Source organism: Drosophila simulans, chromosome X, assembly GCF_016746395.2.
Source record: "Drosophila simulans strain w501 chromosome X, Prin_Dsim_3.1, whole genome shotgun sequence".
NCBI lineage: Eukaryota > Metazoa > Arthropoda > Insecta > Diptera > Drosophilidae > Drosophila > Drosophila simulans.
Genome location: NC_052525.2, coordinates 5718152 through 5739374, shown reverse-complemented (window position 1 = coordinate 5739374; position 21223 = coordinate 5718152). Strand labels below are relative to the sequence as shown.

General features: G+C 49.1%; 3 protein-coding genes across 5 annotated transcripts; 2 read left to right on the top strand and 1 right to left on the bottom strand.

Annotated features, from left to right (window-relative positions):
• Positions 1-5: 5 nt before the first annotated feature.
• LOC6725253 (neprilysin-1) lies at positions 6-12124 on the bottom strand. 3 transcript variants are annotated; one of them, XM_016173502.3, is made up of 9 exons: positions 11808-12124; positions 7281-7866; positions 4333-4431; positions 2659-2786; positions 2470-2587; positions 1322-2328; positions 1094-1256; positions 713-1029; positions 6-653 (listed from the first exon to the last, which is right to left on the bottom strand). In XM_016173502.3, exons 2-9 carry the CDS (start codon positions 7699-7701, stop codon positions 381-383), a joined length of 2526 nt encoding a protein of 841 aa, XP_016038264.1. In that variant the 5' UTR covers positions 7702-7866; positions 11808-12124; the 3' UTR covers positions 6-380. The 3 variants fall into 3 exon arrangements, with proteins under 3 accessions (XP_016038264.1, XP_039153457.1, XP_016038263.1); XM_039297523.1 differs by having other exon boundaries at positions 11676-11808; XM_016173501.3 differs by lacking the exon at positions 11808-12124 and adding an exon at positions 9790-10094.
• Positions 12125-12412: 288 nt separating this feature from the next.
• LOC6725251 (multiple inositol polyphosphate phosphatase 1) lies at positions 12413-21186 on the top strand. The gene is made up of 5 exons (XM_016172926.3): positions 12413-12768; positions 13009-13442; positions 19218-19603; positions 19777-19977; positions 20037-21186. The coding sequence occupies exons 1-5, from the start codon at positions 12594-12596 to the stop codon at positions 20197-20199; spliced, it is 1359 nt and encodes a 452-aa protein (XP_016038261.1). The 5' UTR covers positions 12413-12593; the 3' UTR covers positions 20200-21186.
• On the top strand, positions 13517-19355 carry LOC6725252 (regulatory-associated protein of mTOR). The gene is made up of 3 exons (XM_039297522.2): positions 13517-15578; positions 15637-19053; positions 19218-19355. The coding sequence occupies exons 1-3, from the start codon at positions 14144-14146 to the stop codon at positions 19223-19225; spliced, it is 4860 nt and encodes a 1619-aa protein (XP_039153456.1). The 5' UTR covers positions 13517-14143; the 3' UTR covers positions 19226-19355.
• Positions 21187-21223: the final 37 nt, after the last annotated feature.

The following is a 21223-nucleotide window of genomic DNA, read 5'->3' as shown; positions in this document are numbered from 1 at the left end:
TGGTGTTTCCGTACTTGTTCTTTATTCACGAATATAATGTCGGTAAGGAGGTGTGTGAAAAGTGCGGATCCGGGGCTTTTTGTGGGCTACTCGGATAGCGCACTCGTGTACAGCTACAAACACACTATAATTCTATATAGCCAGGTATAAAGTACATATGCATTGCAGCGCCATAACGAACGGAAAATAAGACGGGGAACTACACAAAAAATTGGAACAGCCCAGATCAGCTGGTCCTCGATCTCATCGTCCTGGTTGGTTGGGTGGTTTGCTGTTGCCGCAGGTGATCTACAGTACTCGTATGGTGTATATCGATATGTATATACTATATAGTATGCGATATAAATATATAAAAAAAAAACATCGACGGCCGCGGCGGACTACCACACGCTGCACTTTTCCGCCGGATTCATGGTGCTGCCCAGTGGGCATTTGTAGGCGCTGGCAAAGTCGCGAGAATTCGAAAGTGGCCCCAGGACACGAACGAATCCGGGCGAGTGGACCGCGGAGCGGATCTTGGTCAGAGCGTCCTCCGGCCGCATGGATCCGCACCAGATTTGGGCGTAGTTGAGAAAGAACAGCTGATCGTGGGTCATGTTCAGGCCGGGCAGCAGCTGCTCCCGCCCATGTAAGGTCTCCCATTTCTTGTAGGCCTACAAAGGAAAGGAAGAACTTAGAGGGTTTGGGATTCATAGCATATAGGTGGACTTACCCTGAAAGCCTGCTTGAGACCGCCGTTGTCGGCGATGTTCTCGCCCTGCGTCATCCGTCCGTCCATGAACATATCCACCTCGTTGATCTTGTAGCGCGAGTACTGATCGATGACGCACTGCGTCCGTTCGCGAAAGGCCTCGATGGTGGCATTGTTCCACCACTGCATCATGTTGCCCTCCTTGTCGAACTGCCGGCCCTTGTCGTCGAATCCGTGGGTAATCTCGTGGCCAATTACCACTCCGATTCCGCCGTAATTCAGGGACTTGGGAAAGTGCTGGCTGTAGAACAGCGGCTGCAGGATGCCAGCAGGAAATACTAAGGTATGTAAAGAATGCAAATGAGTAAGATGAATTGGCAGGGGAATGATCTCCGGACCCACCTATATCGTTTTTATTCGGGTTGTAGAAGGCATTCACCACCGCCGGTTCGGTGGTCCACTTTTCCTTGTCCACCGGCTGGCGAAGAAGTCGCAGCATCTTCTCCGACTCCCATTGCAAAATGCTAAGGACATTGTTGATGAAGTTGTCCGGGACAATGGTTAGCTGAGGATAGATGACACAGTTTAGGGACTCGATATTGACGAAACTGTTAATCTATATATACCCACATTCACGTACTCCTGCTCCAGCTCGGTGGCATTGGTCAGCAGCTCCGGATAGCCAATCCGCTCGTTCATCGAGTCCGCCTTCTCCTTGGCCACCGCCCGCGTCTCGTCGTCCATCCAATCGTTCTCGGCCAGGAGCTCGTTGAACGCCGCTCGTATGGTGTGTATCATCTCGAGGGCCACCTCCTTGCTCTCCTGATTGAAGTTGTCCCGGATGAAGAGGGCTCCCACGGCGACGCCCAGCTTCTTGTTAGTCCACTCGACGCACTGCGACCAGCGTGTCCGCTCCGACTGGATGCCCATTAGGATCTTGCGGAACTCCACCCTCTCACGCTGATACTCATCGATCATGTGTGACATCAAGGACATGACCAGGCGCCACAGCATGTAGTTGTGCACCACACGGCGATCGGTGTGCGCCAGTATCTTGCCCATTTCAGTGAGATAGTGCAGGCCGTAGGTGACCAGCGGTTCGTCCTCCTGCAGGGGAATCCCCGGACCCAGAGCTGCCTGCAGATACTCCTGCCACTGCACCTCGGGCACCAGTTCCTGCAGCTCCGGCAGCAACATCTTGCGATAGACCAGGCTCGTGTCATGACGATCCGCCTCCGGCAGCGAAACATTCACTAGCTGCGTCTCGAAGAGCACAACCTTCTCCAGTTCCGCAGCGGCGGTGGCCGGATCCGCTCCCAGGAGCAGCGCCACCTGCGTCATGTACCGATGGTAGGCCCTCCGATCGTTGGCACTGCTCTCCTTCAGGTAGTAATCCCTCGAGGGCAGCGCATACTGCAGCTGGTCCATCTGCAGTATGTTCACCGAGCTGTTCTTGTCGTCGGCGCCCACATACAGCTCGATCATCACCGGCTCGCTGTAGTTCAGCCGGAGCTGACCCATTAGCCGCTCCACGGATAGATCCGCCGGCGGACTCCAGTTCCGCTCGATGACCGGCCAGCCGCCCAGGGATTGCAGCACCTGCTTGAGTCGCCCCGTTCCTATTTTGCGGATTTGAGCTGAGAATGGGAAGTAAAGTAAAGTTTTAATGCTTAATACATATATTTAAAGTTGGGAGAATGAAAAATAATTAATAATTCTAAAAAATTGCTAAAGACCCCCGTTGCCAAAAAATTGTATTAATATAGAGTTAAACTTACGAATATCCATGCAGCTCTTGAAGAAGGTTTTGGCCTTAATGGTGGCCTTGTTGTCACGCTCATCTATGGGTTCCTCCAGAACTGCGCGTAGGATAACCTGCTGCTGATCGGACAGGACCTGCAGGGAATTAGGATATGCACTTAGCAACCGAATCTTGCGGAGGCATAGCCCAATCTCGAAACAAATACCTCAAACGTGCTGATGGAGCTGCGGTCCTCGGGAATGGGATGCATCTTGTTCCACGTGCCGCACGCGTACTGGAAAAAGTCCTCGCAGGGATCGGAGTTGAGGTCCATGGCCGAGAGCAGGGAGGCGGCTGGATTTGGATAGTTTGTTGTGCGTTAAACCGGGACAGTATTCGGTGCAGTAAATCAAACGAAACCCGGTGGGAAACCCTTCAGCTGGAGTGCAATTAGTGCTTCAACCCGTTGAGGCCATAATTTATGCCTCCTTTTGATCGCACCGGCCATAAACTTGGACCACAAATCATCACCGGAACTTTTGCGATAAGCGATAAGCAAAGTAGTTTTCACCACCGCAAAATCCCCACACTTTTTCCCCGATGCAACTTTTCGGTCACACAAAAGTTATGAATGAATGCGGAACTAAACTACCAAGAAGGAGCCATTTCCCGGGATAGACCTGCATTGTTCACTGGTCGTGCTGCCAATCCATAAATCAACGTCATTAAGCTGAATTTCATTATCTCGGAAAACTAAGTGCGAAACTCATTAGTGTGCCCCCTCCCCCACCTTCAAGATTTTTCTCATTTATAGAAACGTCCTTGATTTATGCTGTAGCTACAAAGCCAAAGGATACGAGCTTGCCAGCGAAAATTGCATTCTGGGAATTCGAAGTTACCTAGGCTGTAAGTCGGACTTAACACTCATTTGTCATCCACTTAAGCAATTTTCCTAATTCAATAACTTGAATGCCAACAATCTGTCATTTCATTATTCAATTCCTCGAAGGTGTTATTATCTAGAGAATATGACAAATAGCCCAACCCCTTTGGCTTAGTTCAATTAAGCAACTGATTTGGGTTACCAATTAGGGTGAACCCCCGAAAAGTATGCTAAGTGGAGCACTCGAATCGATGGCATCGCCTGGTAATTGTGCCCATGTATATTTCAGGATATGTCCTGCAACTGGACAGGTGTATCTATATGCCCATCCCTCCAACCAACCACCCATCCATCCAACCAACCAACTATCTATCCAACGAACTATCTATGTAGCTATACATTGCTGTGTCCGTGTATCTAGCGGCATGCCAAGCAGTCAGTCAATCACTGTGGCAATTTCCTCGGCAAGTGACTTTGAGGTGTTGCTGGCTGCCCGCATTGCTCGACATAAGTGCATTTGGAATGGATGAATGGACATGTGGGTGAGCAGATGTTTTGGTCCCCATCGGCGGGCGAAATGAGCGCCATATCCCATATCGCCCAAGCCCTCCAAACGGGCACTTAGCTATCTTAATAGCTGGTAAATAATTTACAACTCAAATAAAAACCGCACATATTGGATGGTTGTAAAGGGCCCCTACCCTTCGCCATCCCCCATCGTCTATTTCATTTGATTGGCCGTAGTATAGTCGAGTTTCTTATAGATGGACTTTTCAATCTCTCCTATTTCTCTATATACGAAATATGCATAATGTACGTTTACGAAGATATCGGGTTTGAACACAAGGGAGTTTTACTGTAGTCATTATAAGTATTGGATTATTAAAGCTATTTGTAATGCAATTTGATTGTCCCACGTGCAATTTGAATTCCCCTTAGTTTGAAAACAGCGTTTTTGAACTACCCTATAGAAGAGTCCCCAATATGCCAGCGATTTTTAATTGGATCTCAGCTTACCTGTTCTCACGCACTCCTGGGTCATGCAAATGTTATCCTGCCCCTCGTGGGCGGATCCCGAATCCTGGTTCCACCTGCCGTTCGGTCTGTCATCGTTGTCTGCAATTAAAGTTGGCGGATTTTCAGTACAGCACACGCGGCGTATGAGCAATGTGTTTTCATTTTGGTTTTAGCGGGCGAATACAGCGGGATGTCGAAGAACTTATCAAGACAGCCAGCGATTCGCGGGCCACTCAACTAAATTGAATTTGAATTTCTCATTAAAAGAGGAGCAGGCTCCTCCTCCTTCTCCTGCCTCTCATCCACATTTGGATCCACCTGCCCCCCTTCTTCTCTGCTGGCTTTATTAAATTAAAATAACGAAAAGCCAAGCTCGGTGGGTGAATTCCCTCGAACCCGCCCACCGGCCATCGATTGCCGCCTGGACAGGACACATGTTGCATGTCGTCCTTGTCGAGGCTGTCAATAAAAATGGGACGTTCGCCGGTGGCTGGGGGAGGGGGGAAATTGGAAAGGTGGAGGCGCGTTGGAGATGGCAGCTTTAGTTATTAATTAAAGCGATTCAGCCAAGCGAACCGTCCACCCAGCTAATAACATTTCCCCCCGGCGTTAATAGGTTTAAGTGGACCAGAGGATGGTTCCATGTGGCAATGGCAAGTGGCAAGTTGGCCAGCTGACCAGTTGGTTACTCGGGTTGAATGTCCAGGAGCTGCAGCAATTATGTTTCAGCAAGGGGAATTTCATTATAATATGGAAAGGAAAGCAATCGATTTAGATAGCCATGAAATATTATCCCCTGGCTTATTGCCTTTTAATGTTTCAATATTGAGAGCAAGATCTGTCCGAAATATTTATGATTAATGGTTATTACAAGACCATTAAAGCCCAAGTATGAGTATTGTTATGCTATTTATTCGGAATAATTGAATACTCCAGTGATCTTTAGTGGATATATATACCATTCCAACCAACTTTGCATCAGCTCACTTTAAGTTCGAAGGGAGAAAATCGATGGACCGAAAGGGAAGTGGTGGAATGGAGTGGTGGAGTGGAAAGTGAAAAAGTGGGAAAGCGGGAAAAAAATCATAGTCAAGGCCAAAGGCCTACCACAAGTTGCTGTGGCTGTTGCCGATGGAAAATGCTGATGATGGCAATGATGATGATGATGATGCTGGGTATTTACGGAGATGCCGCCAATGAGATATTTTTAAATGGTTTTAAAAGGGGAATAGGCTTTGATGGTGCCGCTGCCTCGATGAATGAATTTTTGGCGCAAAATATTGAAAACACGTTTTATCGTGGTAAATATAAACAGGATAATGGTCTGTGCAGTGGTGTGCGTGTGGCGCGTATGTGTGTGCATATTCAATTAGCATAAGGAGTCGAAGGAGGAGTACGCGATCGATGGGAACGGCCGTTAAAAAATTCATAGACATCCCTATCCAATGCCGATTGATTGCTTTTCGTTCGTATATCTAACATGTTTTTTTTCGGGTGCTCATGTATTTGGTTATTTTTCTCGGCTTTTTTTTTTTCTTATGTTTTCTGTAATCGAGGGAGCAGCACATGAACATGTAAATTATGCCGGGACAGACATCCTTCCATGGAGCAGCCCGGTTCGCAGCTCCTGAATATTTCAGTTGCTTTGAATCGCATTATTCCATGTGCCAGCGAACAACAAATGCAGAAGGGCGTCGAGTCCAGAGCACCACCCAATAAAAGCCACCCGCCCGATAACACAAGATAAGAACGGATGGGGAGGACAGTGTCCATAGGTCTCCAAAAAGGCGATTCTAGTGCGACATAAATAACTACTTTTTTATATGCATAATTATACTGGTTTTTCGCTGCGTAATAGGAAGCAGCAAGTAGTGAAATATAGCTCGATGATCTGTTTTATTTTTCAGTTCAGTTTGTGCATGTTTGCACCACTGTGGTGCGGGCAACTGGCGCACCACAAAAAGGCAGAATGAAGGAAGCGAGTGCCGTCATTGTTGTTGTTGCTCCCGCTGGTTGTTTGACATATTCTGTAATTGAATTTCAAACAAGGCGCATTACAACAGGCCAGGACGACCGAGGACAGGACAGAACGGAGATTACAACACCCCGGCGGACGGACGGACGGCCACATCTACACCTACATACACGTGTATGTACAGGGCCAGGTCCACCAGTTCCAGTGTGCCAGTGTACCAGTGTGGCAATGGCATCCTTTAGCCTGTTGCGCTCCATTCCCTGGGACAAGGAAATTGAGTTTTTGCTCCATTTGTTTGAGTCACCAGCGGCCAGGCGCTAAATTCAGTTAACATGCCTGGTTGGTGGCCAACAGGAGAAGCAGAAAGGGAGGAGGGAGCAGCACGGGAATCAGGAGCACAGGATGTGCCTGTTGATTGACTGCTGACCCAGTTGCCAAGTTCCCAGCTCCTGCCAACAGGTGAGGAAATCCCAACACTCAACACGTTTGCCGCAGAGAAAAGCAATAATTTTCGAAATATTCCCCGAAGTGAATTATCTAAGATTTCGACTCAGCAGGCACTGAAAGTCAAGCAAACTAATTCCGAATAGTTTGCCAAGCATGATTGATGAGCATGATTGAGTGCCAATGTCAAATTCGCCAGATTGGCATGTGTCATATACTAATAATTCATGTTTCGAATAGGCGTAATACCCATGCACACCTATGCGTAGATTACATATAATTCTGGGGCTCTCAAGATTCCACCATGAAACCGGGAAGTTTCGTCATGAAAATCACAATCAAACAGCAGTACATAGCTTTCGATAGAATGGCAGTAAATTGTGGGACAATGGAATTTAAACTGATAAGTTAAAAAAAAAAATAATAACTTCAAAATGCCGTAGTCTTTGCATAGCCCATCCACAGAGTATTTAGTATCTTCAATGTCGCTAAACCTTAGTTATATATATTTCATGACCTTAACCCTTACCTGGCTCCAGGCGGTACAGATGGCACCGCTGATGGACGCTGGCAAAGTAGATGGCCAGTGCCCCGATGGCCGCGCCCAGAACGGTAAAGGCGATGGCCAGGACGAGCAGGCGGCGTCGCTGCTGCGACTCCTTGAGCAGCCAGTCGCTGTGGCTGCCGGTGCCCGTTACCATGCCGGGATTGCCCTGCGCTGGATTGCCTCGCTGGATGCCCACGCCTCCGCTGCCGTCGGGCGCCAGGAAAACGACAGTGGGCAGCTTGTTCTGCTGCTGCTGTGGCGCCTGGTGTTGCACCTGTTGCTGCCCCAGGAGTGGCGACACCACCGTAGCACTCAGCTCCTCCAGCGGCGCATTCGCCTGCAGGTAGCCGTTATTCAGCGGCTTCTCCGCGGCCGCCACTGTTGCCTCATGTTGCTGCGACATCTTCCTCTATGGGGCGCCTGATTTGTGGACCGCTCAGCGATCGGCGGAAAGGTGAAGCGGTACGGCGGTACAGCAGTGCGGCGATTAAGCGGTTTAGCGGGCGGCGTACCGTTCGCAGTTAGAGCGACAGCGCCGGCGACGCTGGCAACATCAGCCTCGATGGCACTGGAAGAGATCATCCAGGTTAGTCATATTTCTAAATATTATATGTGACATCCCCCCTCCCCGCAAAGGATATTTTTAAGTGCTGACAAGGAGACTAGATTTTTATGCTATTTCTATCATTTCTTATCAACGCGTTTCTCGCAAGTTTGCTTTCACTATAGGCGGTCTTTCCGTATATTTATCAGATAGAGATGTCTGGGTGAATTTTGAGACCAGACCGGCCAACACCGGATTCAACCAGTTCTGCCACGATCGAAGCGTGGCCGATTCGCGCATCGAGTCCTCACTGTAGTCTTGCGTTGTCCAACCAAAAAAAAAAAGGGGGGCGGATCGTTGGGGAAAGAACCGCAGTAGTTACAAGTACCGGCTTTTGAAGTTTTGACAGTAATGATCTTCTGATATCATCTCCTTCGCATTGTTGTTGTTCTTGGATCGTTTTTTTTTTGTTTCGTGATATGACCAAGTTGTGGTTGTTGTTGTTGCTGACTTTAGTAGGCAGTTGTTGTTTTTGTTGTTGTGACATGCGATCAGGGCCAACGTGTTTTACGCGCAATCGCAGCCGGCAACTCAGCAGGGGATGCAAAGCCAAACAGTTTGTTGTGCCGCCGATTAAAGTAATCATTGGCTAAGAAGGCCCTTGAAAAGTTAATCTAAATACATTCTTAATCGTAATGTATGTCCCATAAGCTTCATAAACCCAGTTCAACCAGTGTCTTCACATGGCAACGGATGGAAAAGATTGATTTTTCAATTGGTGAAGATATCCACCTATTTGGGGTCACCCCACTGATTTGGGGTCACCTTTCGGTACAGAACAGAATTATAAGCTTCGTTTCTCGTGTGTAACATTAAATGAGCAGGCGGACAAAATTAGTTTTATTTTTATGAGACTAGTAAACCTGTCAAAAAAAAGCTAAAAGGTCTTACGTAAATTCTGATGAGTATTCTAACAAGAAGAGTTAGAGAATACGCGGCTCATTATCTGAATATGATACATACAGTAGTAAGTTTTGTCTTCTGTTCACAAACAGATATGTATACATATATTCGGCACATGCGGCGACCTTACTTTCTAACCGATATCCACTGTGACTGGAAGCTCGGATTAATGCGCGGCAAATTTTGCAAAACTCGAAACTAGTTAACCCAGCTGCGAATGGGCAGCGACGTCGACGGAGGCAGCAGACTATATCGTCTATATACTGTCACCAAGCCGATTCGATTCGATTCGATTTGATTTGATTTGATTTGATCTGATCCGATGGCAGATGACAGATCTCGAATGCCCATCGGAAATCCAGAGCCCAATATCGTGACGCTGTTGAATACTTAATATTCACAAAGTTCTCGGCCGGCGATCGTTTTGAAAATTGGGCGCTTCTGATGAGCCACGTGAAATTCGATACAGTCGCTGTATTATTTCGTGTTTATTCTTTTTTTTCCACATGGGGAAGAAACTCGAACGGAGCGACACAAACTAAAATAAATTAATGCGACCGTCGTTAAATTCGCATCGTATTACCGCAGCTGGTTCACAAACTAAACAAAAACTTTGAAATTCATAATCGCACAGGCAAAAAAAATTTGGTAACTCTGGGTGGCATTTAAGAAGAGGTGGATATTACCCAAGATCGTAGTTTCAGAATCATAATATGAGTTCCTTAAAAATATATCTTTTGATTTGCGATAATTTCGCAAGTAATCACTGCACAGAAAAAAATGTCTCACTCCCGAAATTTTTCAATATTTCAGAACTGACATCAAAAACATTGTTAAGTCCACAAAAAACTTGAATCCACATTTCACGCCCAGTGTTGGGAATACCTGTGCGATATCAGTTCGAGAGCACAGATCTTATCTTATTTCTTTCTGTGTACTTTCCGGTTTTTTGTTATAATTTTGTATAATATTTTAGTGCATTACTTTTTGTTGTGCTGCTGGTTTAGTGCTTTATTGTTATTGTTGTTGCGCTGCGGGTTACCGTTCTTGCTTATTTTGTTTTCACTATTTTTTTGTTGAATTATTACTTATGTCTTTTACGACTTTCACTGCCTTTGATTTGATTGTTTGTTTGTTGTTTTGAATTTGCGATTCGCCTGCGAGTGCGAGTGGGCGGGCGCTCTCTTCCTCTCACTCTCTGTTTTTAGTTAATATAATTCTTCTACTTTGTTTTTCTTTTTTTTTGCCGCCAAACGCGCGAGGCGACTTTTCGATGCCAACTGAGCGTTCTCAACGCGTGTCCTTAGCTTTTAAGCAGTCGCTGTCGCGGTCGCCGTCGCTGCCGGCGTCGCAGTCGACGTAGTCGCCAGCAGCACTAACAACAAATTCAACCAAGTATTGCCAATGGAAGTGACACCCCAGAGGTGTATATTAAATTAATGCCAACTTGGTTACAGAGCCCCAAAACGAATAAAATAATATGGGGCCAGATGTCGCTCCCAGTTCTCTGGGCGAATTATGGATGGTCAAGCATTAAAGTTCAGCAACATCGCAGCCGGAGACTTCCTCGAGAGATTTGGAGCAGATAGTTGAGTTGGGCCAATGCCATATGAAGTGGTCACAATCTCAAGAACACACAGGCGAGACACGAGAATGAACGACTTCAATTCCCTTAACAGTATCCTTGAATATTTATTCTTTGCATTGCTATCAAGGGCTTAGTTTTCAGATTTTTCAAAGTATTTTTAGTAGAATATGTGGTACTTCCCGTTTCCTAGGATATCTGCCAGTTTGCCACTCATTGGTGGTGCATATTGGACAGACTGTTTACCTGGCAGGTGGGTTCGCTCTCCTGTTACCCTAACTCCATGTCGTTCCACACACGAAGCGGTCTAATCGCTGTTGTGTTTTATTTTTCGGCTGTCTACCCCAGCCAGTATGACGCTGTAAGCCACCTATGAATGACCAAATCACCCAGCCCCTCAATCCCAGAGGAACCCAGAACCTAGAAAACCCAGCAAGCGATCCAGTGGCCATTGGCGTTGACATTGGCATTATCAGTGCGTGATCATCGTGTCGTTGTCAATGGGCTTCGGACAGAAATATTAATTACCACCCAGTCCGATAAGTTGGGAGATTATAGAGCACTCCCCCCGTCAAAAAGCACATCCACAGACCAGGCCCCCTCCCAAAACAAAACAAAAACACCCACATTTGCGCCCATCTTTGTGGTATTACTGTGTGACACTTGTTTTTGGCCACTCGATGCGGCAGGTAATCGCGGAAATTGCGTTGCCCATTCGATTTCGCTGATTGATGGGATACCTGTCCACAGTCCACAAATTCCCAAGCGATCATATATGGGCGGATTGTTGGAATCTCGCCCGAAATTCGGTGGGTAGTGTGGTTATTCCCCCGCCCTTTAACATAACCAAGCCACCCTCACCCTACGAACAAAGAAAAGCCATCATTTGATCGATTTTCGTTAGCTGATTGCCATCCTAGCTCACAAAAATAGATTGAAAGTTTCCAAACACGCGCTTTAAGCTCCAAAAAAAGAAATGGGCGCCCAACAGGTGGCGTGAATACACGGCGAGAAAAGTGGCGTGCTTTCAAGTTATCAACTAATTTAATTGGCCCAATAAATAAACAGCTAAACATGTTTACATAAAGATAACTTTTATGGGCTCTGGGCATCTGTCGTAAATGCTTAAATTACCATGCACATGCTTACTACCTTTTTATTATTTTCCCAGGCCAAGCCAAGAAGTTAAGTTGATAGTATCGCAGTGATAAGAGGTTTTCAGTTAAAAAGTGCAAATGCACTAATAGTCTAAAAATTAAAGGTGGCTATAAAAAAATTTAATTACTTTTCAGTCGCCTGATTTTTTCCAGTGCAGTAGCGTGTGTTCGTACCACAAATCAAAGTTAGGCACTTCCAATGTTCCTGCTCCTTCTCCCATAAATTCCCAAATGGACAATTACTCCAAGCTACCGGTTACCTGGAACTTTAGTTTTGGCGCAAAACTTTTGGCATGTGCGTTTCAGCTATTCCTTTTTTCACCATTGACATTTGCGGATTGTGGCTCCTTGGGCGCCATATGGCAGCCAAAAAGCAACGAGGAGAACCTCGATAAGCACAAATTTTAACCGAAACTCTTAGGAACAAAAACTGAGTGACCACACGAAACGAATTCAGGGGTGTTAATTATTTATTGCAATTTTAATTTGTATGTAAGTTTCGCGTTTTATTCTTGGACAGGAAATTCAAAATGTTTCCCTTGCCAACGCTTATTCCTTTTGCGTGTTTGGCGTGCGACTAAACATTTTTTTAATCGCTTAGTTTGCCGGGCCGGTTAAAACAGAGCTTTTTGAGGCAGAAAGCTCGATGGGGCGAAGCGAACACTTGTTGAGTGGCAATGCGCTGTTTTATGCACCTGCAAATCGAACTACATTTATTATAAATTAGTGTTATTAAAGCATCCTGTAATTAGTAATCAACTAAATACTTTCAACTGATGCCATCAAAGATGCTATTCAAAAATACCGCCAACTGGCGGTGGAAACGGGTTTTTTTTCGGCTGCACCATGTGTTAGGGCTGCCAGATCAACTGATAGCCTTGCCACCTTGCGCGACTAGCACACTTCTCAATTTGTTATTCTTTCGTGTTTATTATTTCCTAGATTTGTTTTACGCTGGCATTTCGTTCTGTTTTTCATGTTTTAACCCCGTTTTTCGGAAAACCTCGTTTCCAATCTCGTGACAAGTTTTTCCACCGCCAGGAAAGATGCTAAGCCAATTTTACTGTTTGTTTTTGTTGCTCCTCCACTTCTTCGTGGGCGTGACGTCTGAAGAGGGGGAGTGCCGGCGCCTTAATCGCGCAGATATCGAGGGCAGACTGTCCACAAAGACGCCCTACAGAGCGATCGCCAATTACGACGAAACGCCACCGAAATACGCCGGTTTGTATTTATGTTGTTTTCTGTGTAACGCACCCACAGTGGGCACCCGCTTTGAAATACAAACATGTGTTGTGCCAATTCATAATCATCAAAGCATATGGATTCTTTATTGATCATAAAACAAAGAATCGCTTTAGATTTGGTGTTATACTATTACTAGTTTATCATTACCGATGCTTACTGCTGACAAATGTCAACTAAACAGCTGATTTTTCTCTTTTAACCGTTTCACCCGACAAGGCTGCCATCCGACTCGAATTTGGTCCATCATCCGACACGGAACTCGAAATCCCAGCGAATCCGTTATCCTTCAGGCGCAAAATCGGCTATCAGAGATAAAGAAACGCATTCTGGATCAGACGACGCCGCCGATCTGCACCGCTGAATTGAAAAAGCTGCGCCAATGGCACTGGATGCATCTGAATGCCACCGAAGATGAGAAATTACTGGTGGCCGAGGGTGAGGATGAGCTGATTGAGCTGGCGGAACGGATGCAGCGGCGATTTCCGGATCTACTTCCGGAGTTGTACAATCCGGAGTGGTACTACTTTAAGTATACTGCGACCCAAAGAACGCTGAAAAGTGCGGAAAGCTTCGCTACGGGCTTGTTCGGCCGTCATCGCATCCATACTGTACGATATCCGCCGCCTTTGCACGAGGATCCTGTTTTGCGGGTGAGCAGTCCTTTAGTTTTTCCTTTGAATGTAACCAAAAACAACTTTTGAATTGTGCGCCAAAAATGAGCTTGTAATGATCTGGCAATGCCATTCATTACAGCTAGGCCATTTCGCAGTTAGCTTGTTATCGATATCAATGTTGTAAACCGCTTGCCAGCGTGCAATCGAAAAGTCATCGATTTTTGTTCCAGCTCTATTTTCTGCGCAATTCTTTTCGTATAATATAATTCGATTAAACATAAATAAATAAACCCAAGCGAAAGTAAATAAACCTGTTAATGCGCACCATCTTCCTTCGGAGATCGCTCACGATAGTTGTACGGTTTTTATTTTGTCCCGCCCTCGACCTAAGCGGCCCAGGCGGCGTGTTTTCCCTGTGTTCTTTTTAACCGTATTCGGGAAATGGTCCGCGATCCGTAGGCGGAAAACGTGGAGAAGAGGAACGAGGAAAGAAAAGCAGGAAAACGCGGAGCGGAGCTGAGGAGCCGCTGGCGGTGGTGGAGGTGCGGAAAGTGCGAAAAGTGTTTGGGGTTATGTGCTAGAGTCCCCTCGGGGGGATTTTTAGCTGCTTGAATCCGCGACCGAGACGTAATCGCTGCGGGAAATCGCTCGCATTGAGCTGCACCCTCTCCTCGGCAAACGGAAAAAGAAAAAAAGCAATACAGCGAGAAACGAGAGAAACAAAAAGCACGCAGAACATGACAAGTGCCGTTCGCGCTAAGTCCGCCACTGCCGCAGTCGGCGTCGCAGTCGACGAAAGCAGCGGCAGCAGCAACGGCAGCGTCGGGGATCAGGATGTGGCCTCCAGCAAGGAAGCCGTCCTGCGCTATCTAATCCGCACGAGATACGAGCAATATGTATTCGCACCGTGGGACGATCCCATAATCTTGATAATGGAGCAACTGGAGCACATCGAGCACCGTCGATCCGCCGCCTTGGGGAACCAGGTGGCCATCGGCCGTGACCCATCTCAGGAAGACTCTCTGAACGACCTGGGTAAGGTGATTAGCAACATGAGGCAGGACCAGTCACTGGTACCTATCGTGAAGCACATCGAGCAAATATCCGACATTCAGGCCTCCAACGGCCAGGAACTGGCCTCTCTCGGTTCTTTGAGGGAGCTGATCCAGACTATCAGAGAAGAGTGGCCCCGGGACGACTCTATCAAGCTGCGGCTGAAGGAAATACAGATCCTGGGCATGCCGCCCGTGTGGAACTTATGCTTCGGCGAGCGTATCCGCGACGACAGATGCCCGCTCTCCCTGCAGACCAAGCGGCACAAGGAGCGCATTCAGGCCATGATGTACGAGCGACAGACGTGGCGCATCCGCGAGCGCATGAAGACGGCAAGTGTGGCCCTGGTTCTATGCCTCAACATCGGCGTGGATCCGCCGGACGTGGTCAAGATCCAACCTTGCTCACGGCTTGAGTGCTGGATAGATCCCAGCTCGGTGTCCCCGCCAAAGGCCATGGAACTCATTGGGAGCAACCTGCAGATGCAGTACGAACGCTGGCAGCCAAGGGCCCGGTACAAGAAGTGCAACGATCCCACCGTGGATGACGTGAAGAAGCTCTGCACCTCCCTACGCCGGAACGCCAAGGGGGAGCGCATACTCTTCCACTACAACGGGCACGGAGTGCCCAAGCCCACAGCCAACGGGGAGATCTGGGTGTTCAACAAGACTTTCACGCAGTACATCCCCCTAAGTATATTCGAGCTTATCACTTGGATGTCAGCGCCCTCCATCTACGTGTATGACTGCTCCAACGCCGGGATCATCATCAATTCGTTTCAGCCATACGCTAAGCAGCACGAGGAAGAACTAGAGAAGGCGCTGGCCGCCGCCCAGCAGAGGGGTGGTGTCCAACAGTTAGTGGGCGGCTCTGGTGGTGCCGCCAATGTAGCCGCCAACCAGGTGCAGTTAACCAACCAGATGGTCAGTTACAAGAACTGTATACACCTGGCGGCCTGTGCTGCAAACGAAATTCTTCCGATGAATGCCCAGCTGCCGGCGGATCTTTTCACCAGCTGTCTGACAACACCCATTAACATAGCGCTCAAGTGGTACGCCATGCAAGAAAAGCTGGGCATGGTACCGCGTATTCAGAGCGAACTAATCGACAAGATTCCAGGTAAGGTTATACCTATACTCAGCCAGGGAATGCTGTTAACCATTAAATTCTATTGCAGGCAAGGTCAACGACCGGCGCACTATGATGGGTGAGCTCAACTGGATCTTCACCGCCATTACTGACACGATAGCATGGAACACACTTCCCCGCGAGCTCTTTCAGCGCCTGTTTCGCCAGGATCTGCTGGTGGCTAGCCTGTTTCGCAATTTCCTGTTGGCCGAGCGCATACTGCGCAGCCACGACTGCACACCAGTTTCCCTGCCCGCCCTGCCGCCTTGCTATCGCCATCCGATGTGGAAGGCCTGGGATCTGGTGGTAGATTTGGCTCTACAGCAGTTGCCGGAGATCCTCGATCACAATGCGCCGTACCGCCAGCTGCCGTTCTTCGAGCACCAGCTTACGGCCTTCCAGGTTTGGCTGGACAGCGAATCGGAGTCGAGAACGCCACCGGAACAGCTGCCCATTGTGCTGCAGGTCCTACTGTCGCAGGTGCACCGTCTGAGGGCCCTGGAGCTGCTGGCTCGCTTTCTGGATCTTGGTCCGTGGGCCGTTAATCTCGCCCTGGGCGTGGGCATCTTTCCATACGTGCTCAAACTGCTACAGAGTTCTACGCGCGAACTGCGACCCGTTTTGGTGTTCATTTGGGCCAAGATCCTGGCCGTGGATCCCAGCTGCCAAGTGGATCTGGTCAAGGAATACAAGTACTTCCTCTCCGTGCTGCAGGACACCTCCGTTTCCAAGGAGCACCGTACACTGTCCGCCTTTGTACTGTCCTCCATAGTGCACAACTTCCTGCTGGGACAGACGAGCGCGCTTCAGGGTCCCCTACTGTCTATTTGCCTGGAGCAGCTGAACGACGGAAGCTGGCTGCTGCGCCAGTGGCTAGCCATCTGTCTGGGCATGCTGTGGCAGAACTTTGAGAAGGCGCGTTGGTCGGGAGCACGCGACCTCGCGCACGAGAAGCTGTACGTTCTGCTGCGGGACTCGATTCCGGAAGTACGAGCCGCTGCCGTCTTCGCCTTAGGCACGTTTATTAGCTCCGTGACGGATCGTAGCGAGGAGCAGGCCAATAACATCGATCGCATCATTGCCATTACCATGCTCGAAACCGTGGGCGAGGATATGTCGCCGCTGGTCCGCATGGAGCTGGCCGCCGCCCTGCAATGGATGGTGGTGCTCTTCGAGTCACAGTTCGTGGCAGTATATCTAGCTGAGCACATGCGCGGTCACGTCTCCGCCGCCTCGTTCGTGATGTGCCCCGATCCCCGGGATCTGACGTCTTCCACGCACAGCCTGGAGCGTCATGTGACCATCCGCAGGGGAGCTAGCTCCAGCTCCATATCCAACATGGGTGGTGCGTCAACAAGCTCGGGAACAGGATCATCCAGCAACCCTTTGGGTCGCTCGAAGAGTGGCTCTGGCAGTTCGGGCGGAAGAGGAGCAGCCGGAGCTGCGGGCGGTACTAACAGCATACCCTTCCAGTCAATCTTTACCAAGCTCTGGCTGGGCATCTGCAATCTGGCCCAGGATCCGTTTCCTCGTGTAGCGGCCATTGCCCAGGAGATTGTTGAACATGTGAGGGACACGGCACTGTGTCCCATCATGGCCGCCAAGGAAGCGACCATGGCCAATGCCTCGGAGAAATGCAGCAGCCTAAGTGTGAGCCTCCCGCCCAGTCCAAATACAAGAGTTAATTACTTGAGCGGTGGCGGCGCACCAGGTGGAGCTGGCGCGACTGCAGAATCACCGCCCGTCGGAGCAGCTGCCTCGGGCGCCAGTCACTGGGCGCAAAAGCTACGACTATCAGGCAGTGGAGCCTGCATGGCTGCTGGAGATCCTCAAACCATTCTGCAGCGCAAGCTGCGCACGAGCTCCATCAACGATGAGACGGACAGCGGACCAGCGTACTCCAGAGGAGTCGCGGGCGCCGGAGCTGGTCTGGGACTGCCCAGCGGACCGAGGGAGAGCACCCATTCGGCGCGGAGCAGCGGCAGCGAGAGCAATCATTACCTGGAGCCGGGACACAGCCTCACGCCTATTGTCCTGACCGAATTCATACCCTGGGCCATTTCCTATTTCACGCGGCCAGGCAAGGAGCGCTACAGTAGCGCCGAGGGATCGGCAGAGGAGGGGCGCCAACGCTTCCCAGTGGACCGAAACTCAACGGAGCTGCGACGCAGGAGGTTGCGCTTTCTGAGAAACGATTTCGTGCGCCGACATGCCGGCCGAAAGCACCAGGAGCTGATGGATCCGTACGGCTTCGATGTGTGCGTATGGAACCGGAAGACACAGTTCACGCCTTCCATCGTGAAGCTGCTGCCTTACGAGCCGCAGATTGCAGTGGCCTACAGGGAGAAGGTTCTGGTGTACGACTTCCAGTACAATTCGGTACGCACATACGGCGCCGAGTCTGTTGGCGGCAACTTCACTGGCTACAGTTCCGGTTATGGATCAGGTTCCGGATCATCTTCATCGCTTAACGGCAGCACTCCGCGAAAGTCGGGCGCACATACAAGTGGAGGAGGTGGATTTCCCGCCGCCCCCTTTGCCCGCGTTAGCAGCATCGAGTTTATCAATGCCCAGGATATGGCGCTCAACTTGGTGGCACACGAAGACGGAGTGGTGCGCGTCTGGCAATCCTCGCCGCCGGCCAGCTCTGGCACCTCCGAGGATACCCCGAGCAAGGCCCGACTGGTGACTGCTTGGACAGCTCTGGGCCAGGTTAACCAACACAACCACCGTCAGCGCAGCGTGGCTTCCGGCGGAAGCATTGGCAAGGGCGCGGACGCCTCGGGATTGTCGAGCGGAGCAATTGGCTCGGGAGGCATTGTGACCGCATGGCAGCAATGCAGCCAGCACCTCGTGATAGGCGGCGGTGGCTGCCGATTTATCCGCATTTGGGACGTGGAAAGGGAACTGAAACTGGCAGATATTCCATTGGGTCGCAGCGAAACCTGCGCCCGGGTGCTGTCACCCTACCTGCCCAACATGCGTTCCGATGTGATCCTCGCCGGCTGTGACGACGGCAGTGTGCGACTGTTTGACAAGCGATGTCCGCCGCAGGACGCCGGGATCTCCGCTTATCGACGCCACAGTGCCCCCATTCTCCACGCCAGCCTGCGGGGAAACGGACTGGTGCTGGTCTCCGGCTGCACCGAAGGTCGGATCAGTGTGGCGGACTTGCGTGGGAGCCAGTCCCCCATTAACCCCTTCGATGTTGTGTACGAGTGGGACGCCGGTGCCGACGTGACGGCCATAACCAGCCACCAGTTGGAGGACACGGTGGCCTGCGGCAATGCCTCCAAGATCGTGATCTACTCGCTGGACGGACGGCAGCAGAAAGTGCTGCGGACGAACGAGGGTTTCATTGGCCCCAAGATCGGTCACCCCACGTATCTGTATTTTCACCCATACAAAGCCCAGCTGGCGGTGGGCTTCGTGGACAATACAGTGGCCATATACAGCCCCACCCCAGGTAGAGAACAATCTAAAAAACGTGACCACAGGTTTTTTGTCTATAAGAATATATCAAGAATGTTAAGAATAAGATGGCAGTAAATACCAAGCAAAATTGTTTGTTAGTAGTAGTGATCCTAGAGATATCCTATCATTAACATTTATATTCATCTATCTTTGCAGTTCTATAAGGGCTGTGGAAAGTGGAAAACTGACGTCGATAAGAATCCCGAAACCTTGGTCAACGCACGCAGGTTCCTAGCAGAGCCGCAGATGCAGTCAGCAGTGGAGCAGGTACGGAGCAGCACCCGGCTACCGGATCTTCAGCCGGAGGACGTTCAGCTTATGTACACGGTGTGCGCTTTCGAAACAGCCTGGCATCGCCCACGTCGCGACTCCGGCTCCAAATCTTCATACGAATCCGTGTGGTGTAACTTCTTTGACGTGGCCGCCTTGGAGGCGCTGGAGTTCTTCGAGGATCTGGAGTACTATTGGAACGATGGCTACGGCTACGAACTGACTCATCGCATTGCCTGTCCGGCAATCGCAGATATGTTTGCGGCCATTAGGTGAGTGTATTATACTGCAAACAAGTCTAGAATGCAAATGCCAGTCGAATCTGGTTTCTTATATATGCATAGCCTAATGAACTATTCGTTCTCAACTAATCTTCCAGATTAAAAATATCTGGATTAAATTATCTCTTCAACTTTTTGTAATATAATCAACATGTATTTTGCAGTTCCTCTGAGGAGACACGGCAGCGACGGGCCAACGCCACGCTGTACTTCACGCACTCGGGTACGCTTCTCAAATTGCTGGCCCACCTGGGATTGGCCCGGGACAAGAAGCCGCTGACGCACAAACACTTTGCCAGCGAGCGTCTTTGGCGCACAAGCCAGATTGACGCGTTCGCGACCAACTTGGCCTTCCTACGTTACGAGTAAGTTATTGAGCACAACGCTAAATGTAAGTCATCTAATGGGCAGTCCTCTTCTGCAGCTGCGATAAGGGGAAGCCGCAAGTCCTGGTGCTGCACCAGGAGCGAGTGGTGCGCCTGCCCGGCTGCCCGCAGGACCAGGATCTCTGTCCGCTGGCCACGCTGCGTCGCATTTACGCCAATAGCGTCGACCACTGCGACCGCGAGAAGATGTGCCGAGTGTAGGTCGGCTAAGTATGGAGCACATTCGGAATGGAGCTGCTGATGGATTGTTTGATTGTATTTTGTGGCTTTGCTGCCCTGCTACTAATTGACCTCGGGAAAAGTGATTCGTCGGAAAGTTTAGGATACAACTGATATAGAGATAATGTTTAGAATGGAAAAGATACGAAGGAACTGGAAATCAACAATGATCAGATTAGGATTAGGACTACTTTTGTAAGAGATGAGTGGCGGAGAGCGGAAAGTTATGTGTTGACCAAGTGGCGAGTCGAATTCTGTGTGTTTTGTATGCCTTATTAATCAATGTGGACCATCCACTCCAGCACTAGAGAACTTCGAACAGGAGCGCAGGAAACAGAGCGAGACGGAGATGGAGCGTGGAAAGAGAAAGGGATGGAGGGAGGGGCTAGCTCGCTTTATAGACTTTAGTCTATATACCCTGGAAGGCGCTCGAAATGCTGTTAAGATTTAAACAATATCTCTTGGGTTACATTTTTTTTTTGTTATTCGGTTAATCATGCTATACGCATAGCCTAATCCTTATCCCAACGCCAAGTGGCAACGCATACTGTACATATATAAATACGTGATGTATAAGAGAATTAACTATAGTTATATTTACCCAACACACCACACACATATATACATAAACACAATCGTAGTTGTAGTATGCCTCTATTCTAATCGATCCTTCGCCCCCAAAAGGAAACGTTCGTTGTGCTAACTTGTGTTGTATACCTATAAACGAGACAGAATATATATTTGATAAGGCGAGGATGTGGAACAAATGTTGGGTTCCTACATAACTTTGTACATAACACTTACGACCTTAATCACTTTCGTCTAATTTTGTTTGTCCTATCGAAAGCCCAACAGCAACACCAACCGCAGTAACAACAAATAAACTAACGAAATTTCTAGTTTAAAGCTTAACTCGCTTGGACTTTTCAATTTGTTTGAGCTGAAAATAAAGAAAAACTGAAAAATCAATGCGCACCTATGATCGAATGAGTTGGCTATTTGGCAG

Coding starts and splice junctions, on each gene's coding strand:
- LOC6725253 (XM_016173502.3), bottom strand. CDS start 7,701: ATGTCGCAGCAACATGAGGCAACAGTGGCGGCCGCGGAGAAGCCGCTG. Junction 2,787..4,332: donor CCAGGAGTGCGTGAGAACAG/GTAAGCTGAGAT, acceptor ATCCAAATCCAG/CCGCCTCCCTGCTCTCGGCC. Junction 2,329..2,469: donor CAAGAGCTGCATGGATATTC/GTAAGTTTAACT, acceptor TCCCATTCTCAG/CTCAAATCCGCAAAATAGGA.
- LOC6725251 (XM_016172926.3), top strand. CDS start 12,594: ATGCTAAGCCAATTTTACTGTTTGTTTTTGTTGCTCCTCCACTTCTTC. Junction 19,604..19,776: donor GATATGTTTGCGGCCATTAG/GTGAGTGTATTA, acceptor TGTATTTTGCAG/TTCCTCTGAGGAGACACGGC. Junction 19,978..20,036: donor TTGGCCTTCCTACGTTACGA/GTAAGTTATTGA, acceptor CCTCTTCTGCAG/CTGCGATAAGGGGAAGCCGC.
- LOC6725252 (XM_039297522.2), top strand. CDS start 14,144: ATGACAAGTGCCGTTCGCGCTAAGTCCGCCACTGCCGCAGTCGGCGTC. Junction 15,579..15,636: donor ACTAATCGACAAGATTCCAG/GTAAGGTTATAC, acceptor ATTCTATTGCAG/GCAAGGTCAACGACCGGCGC.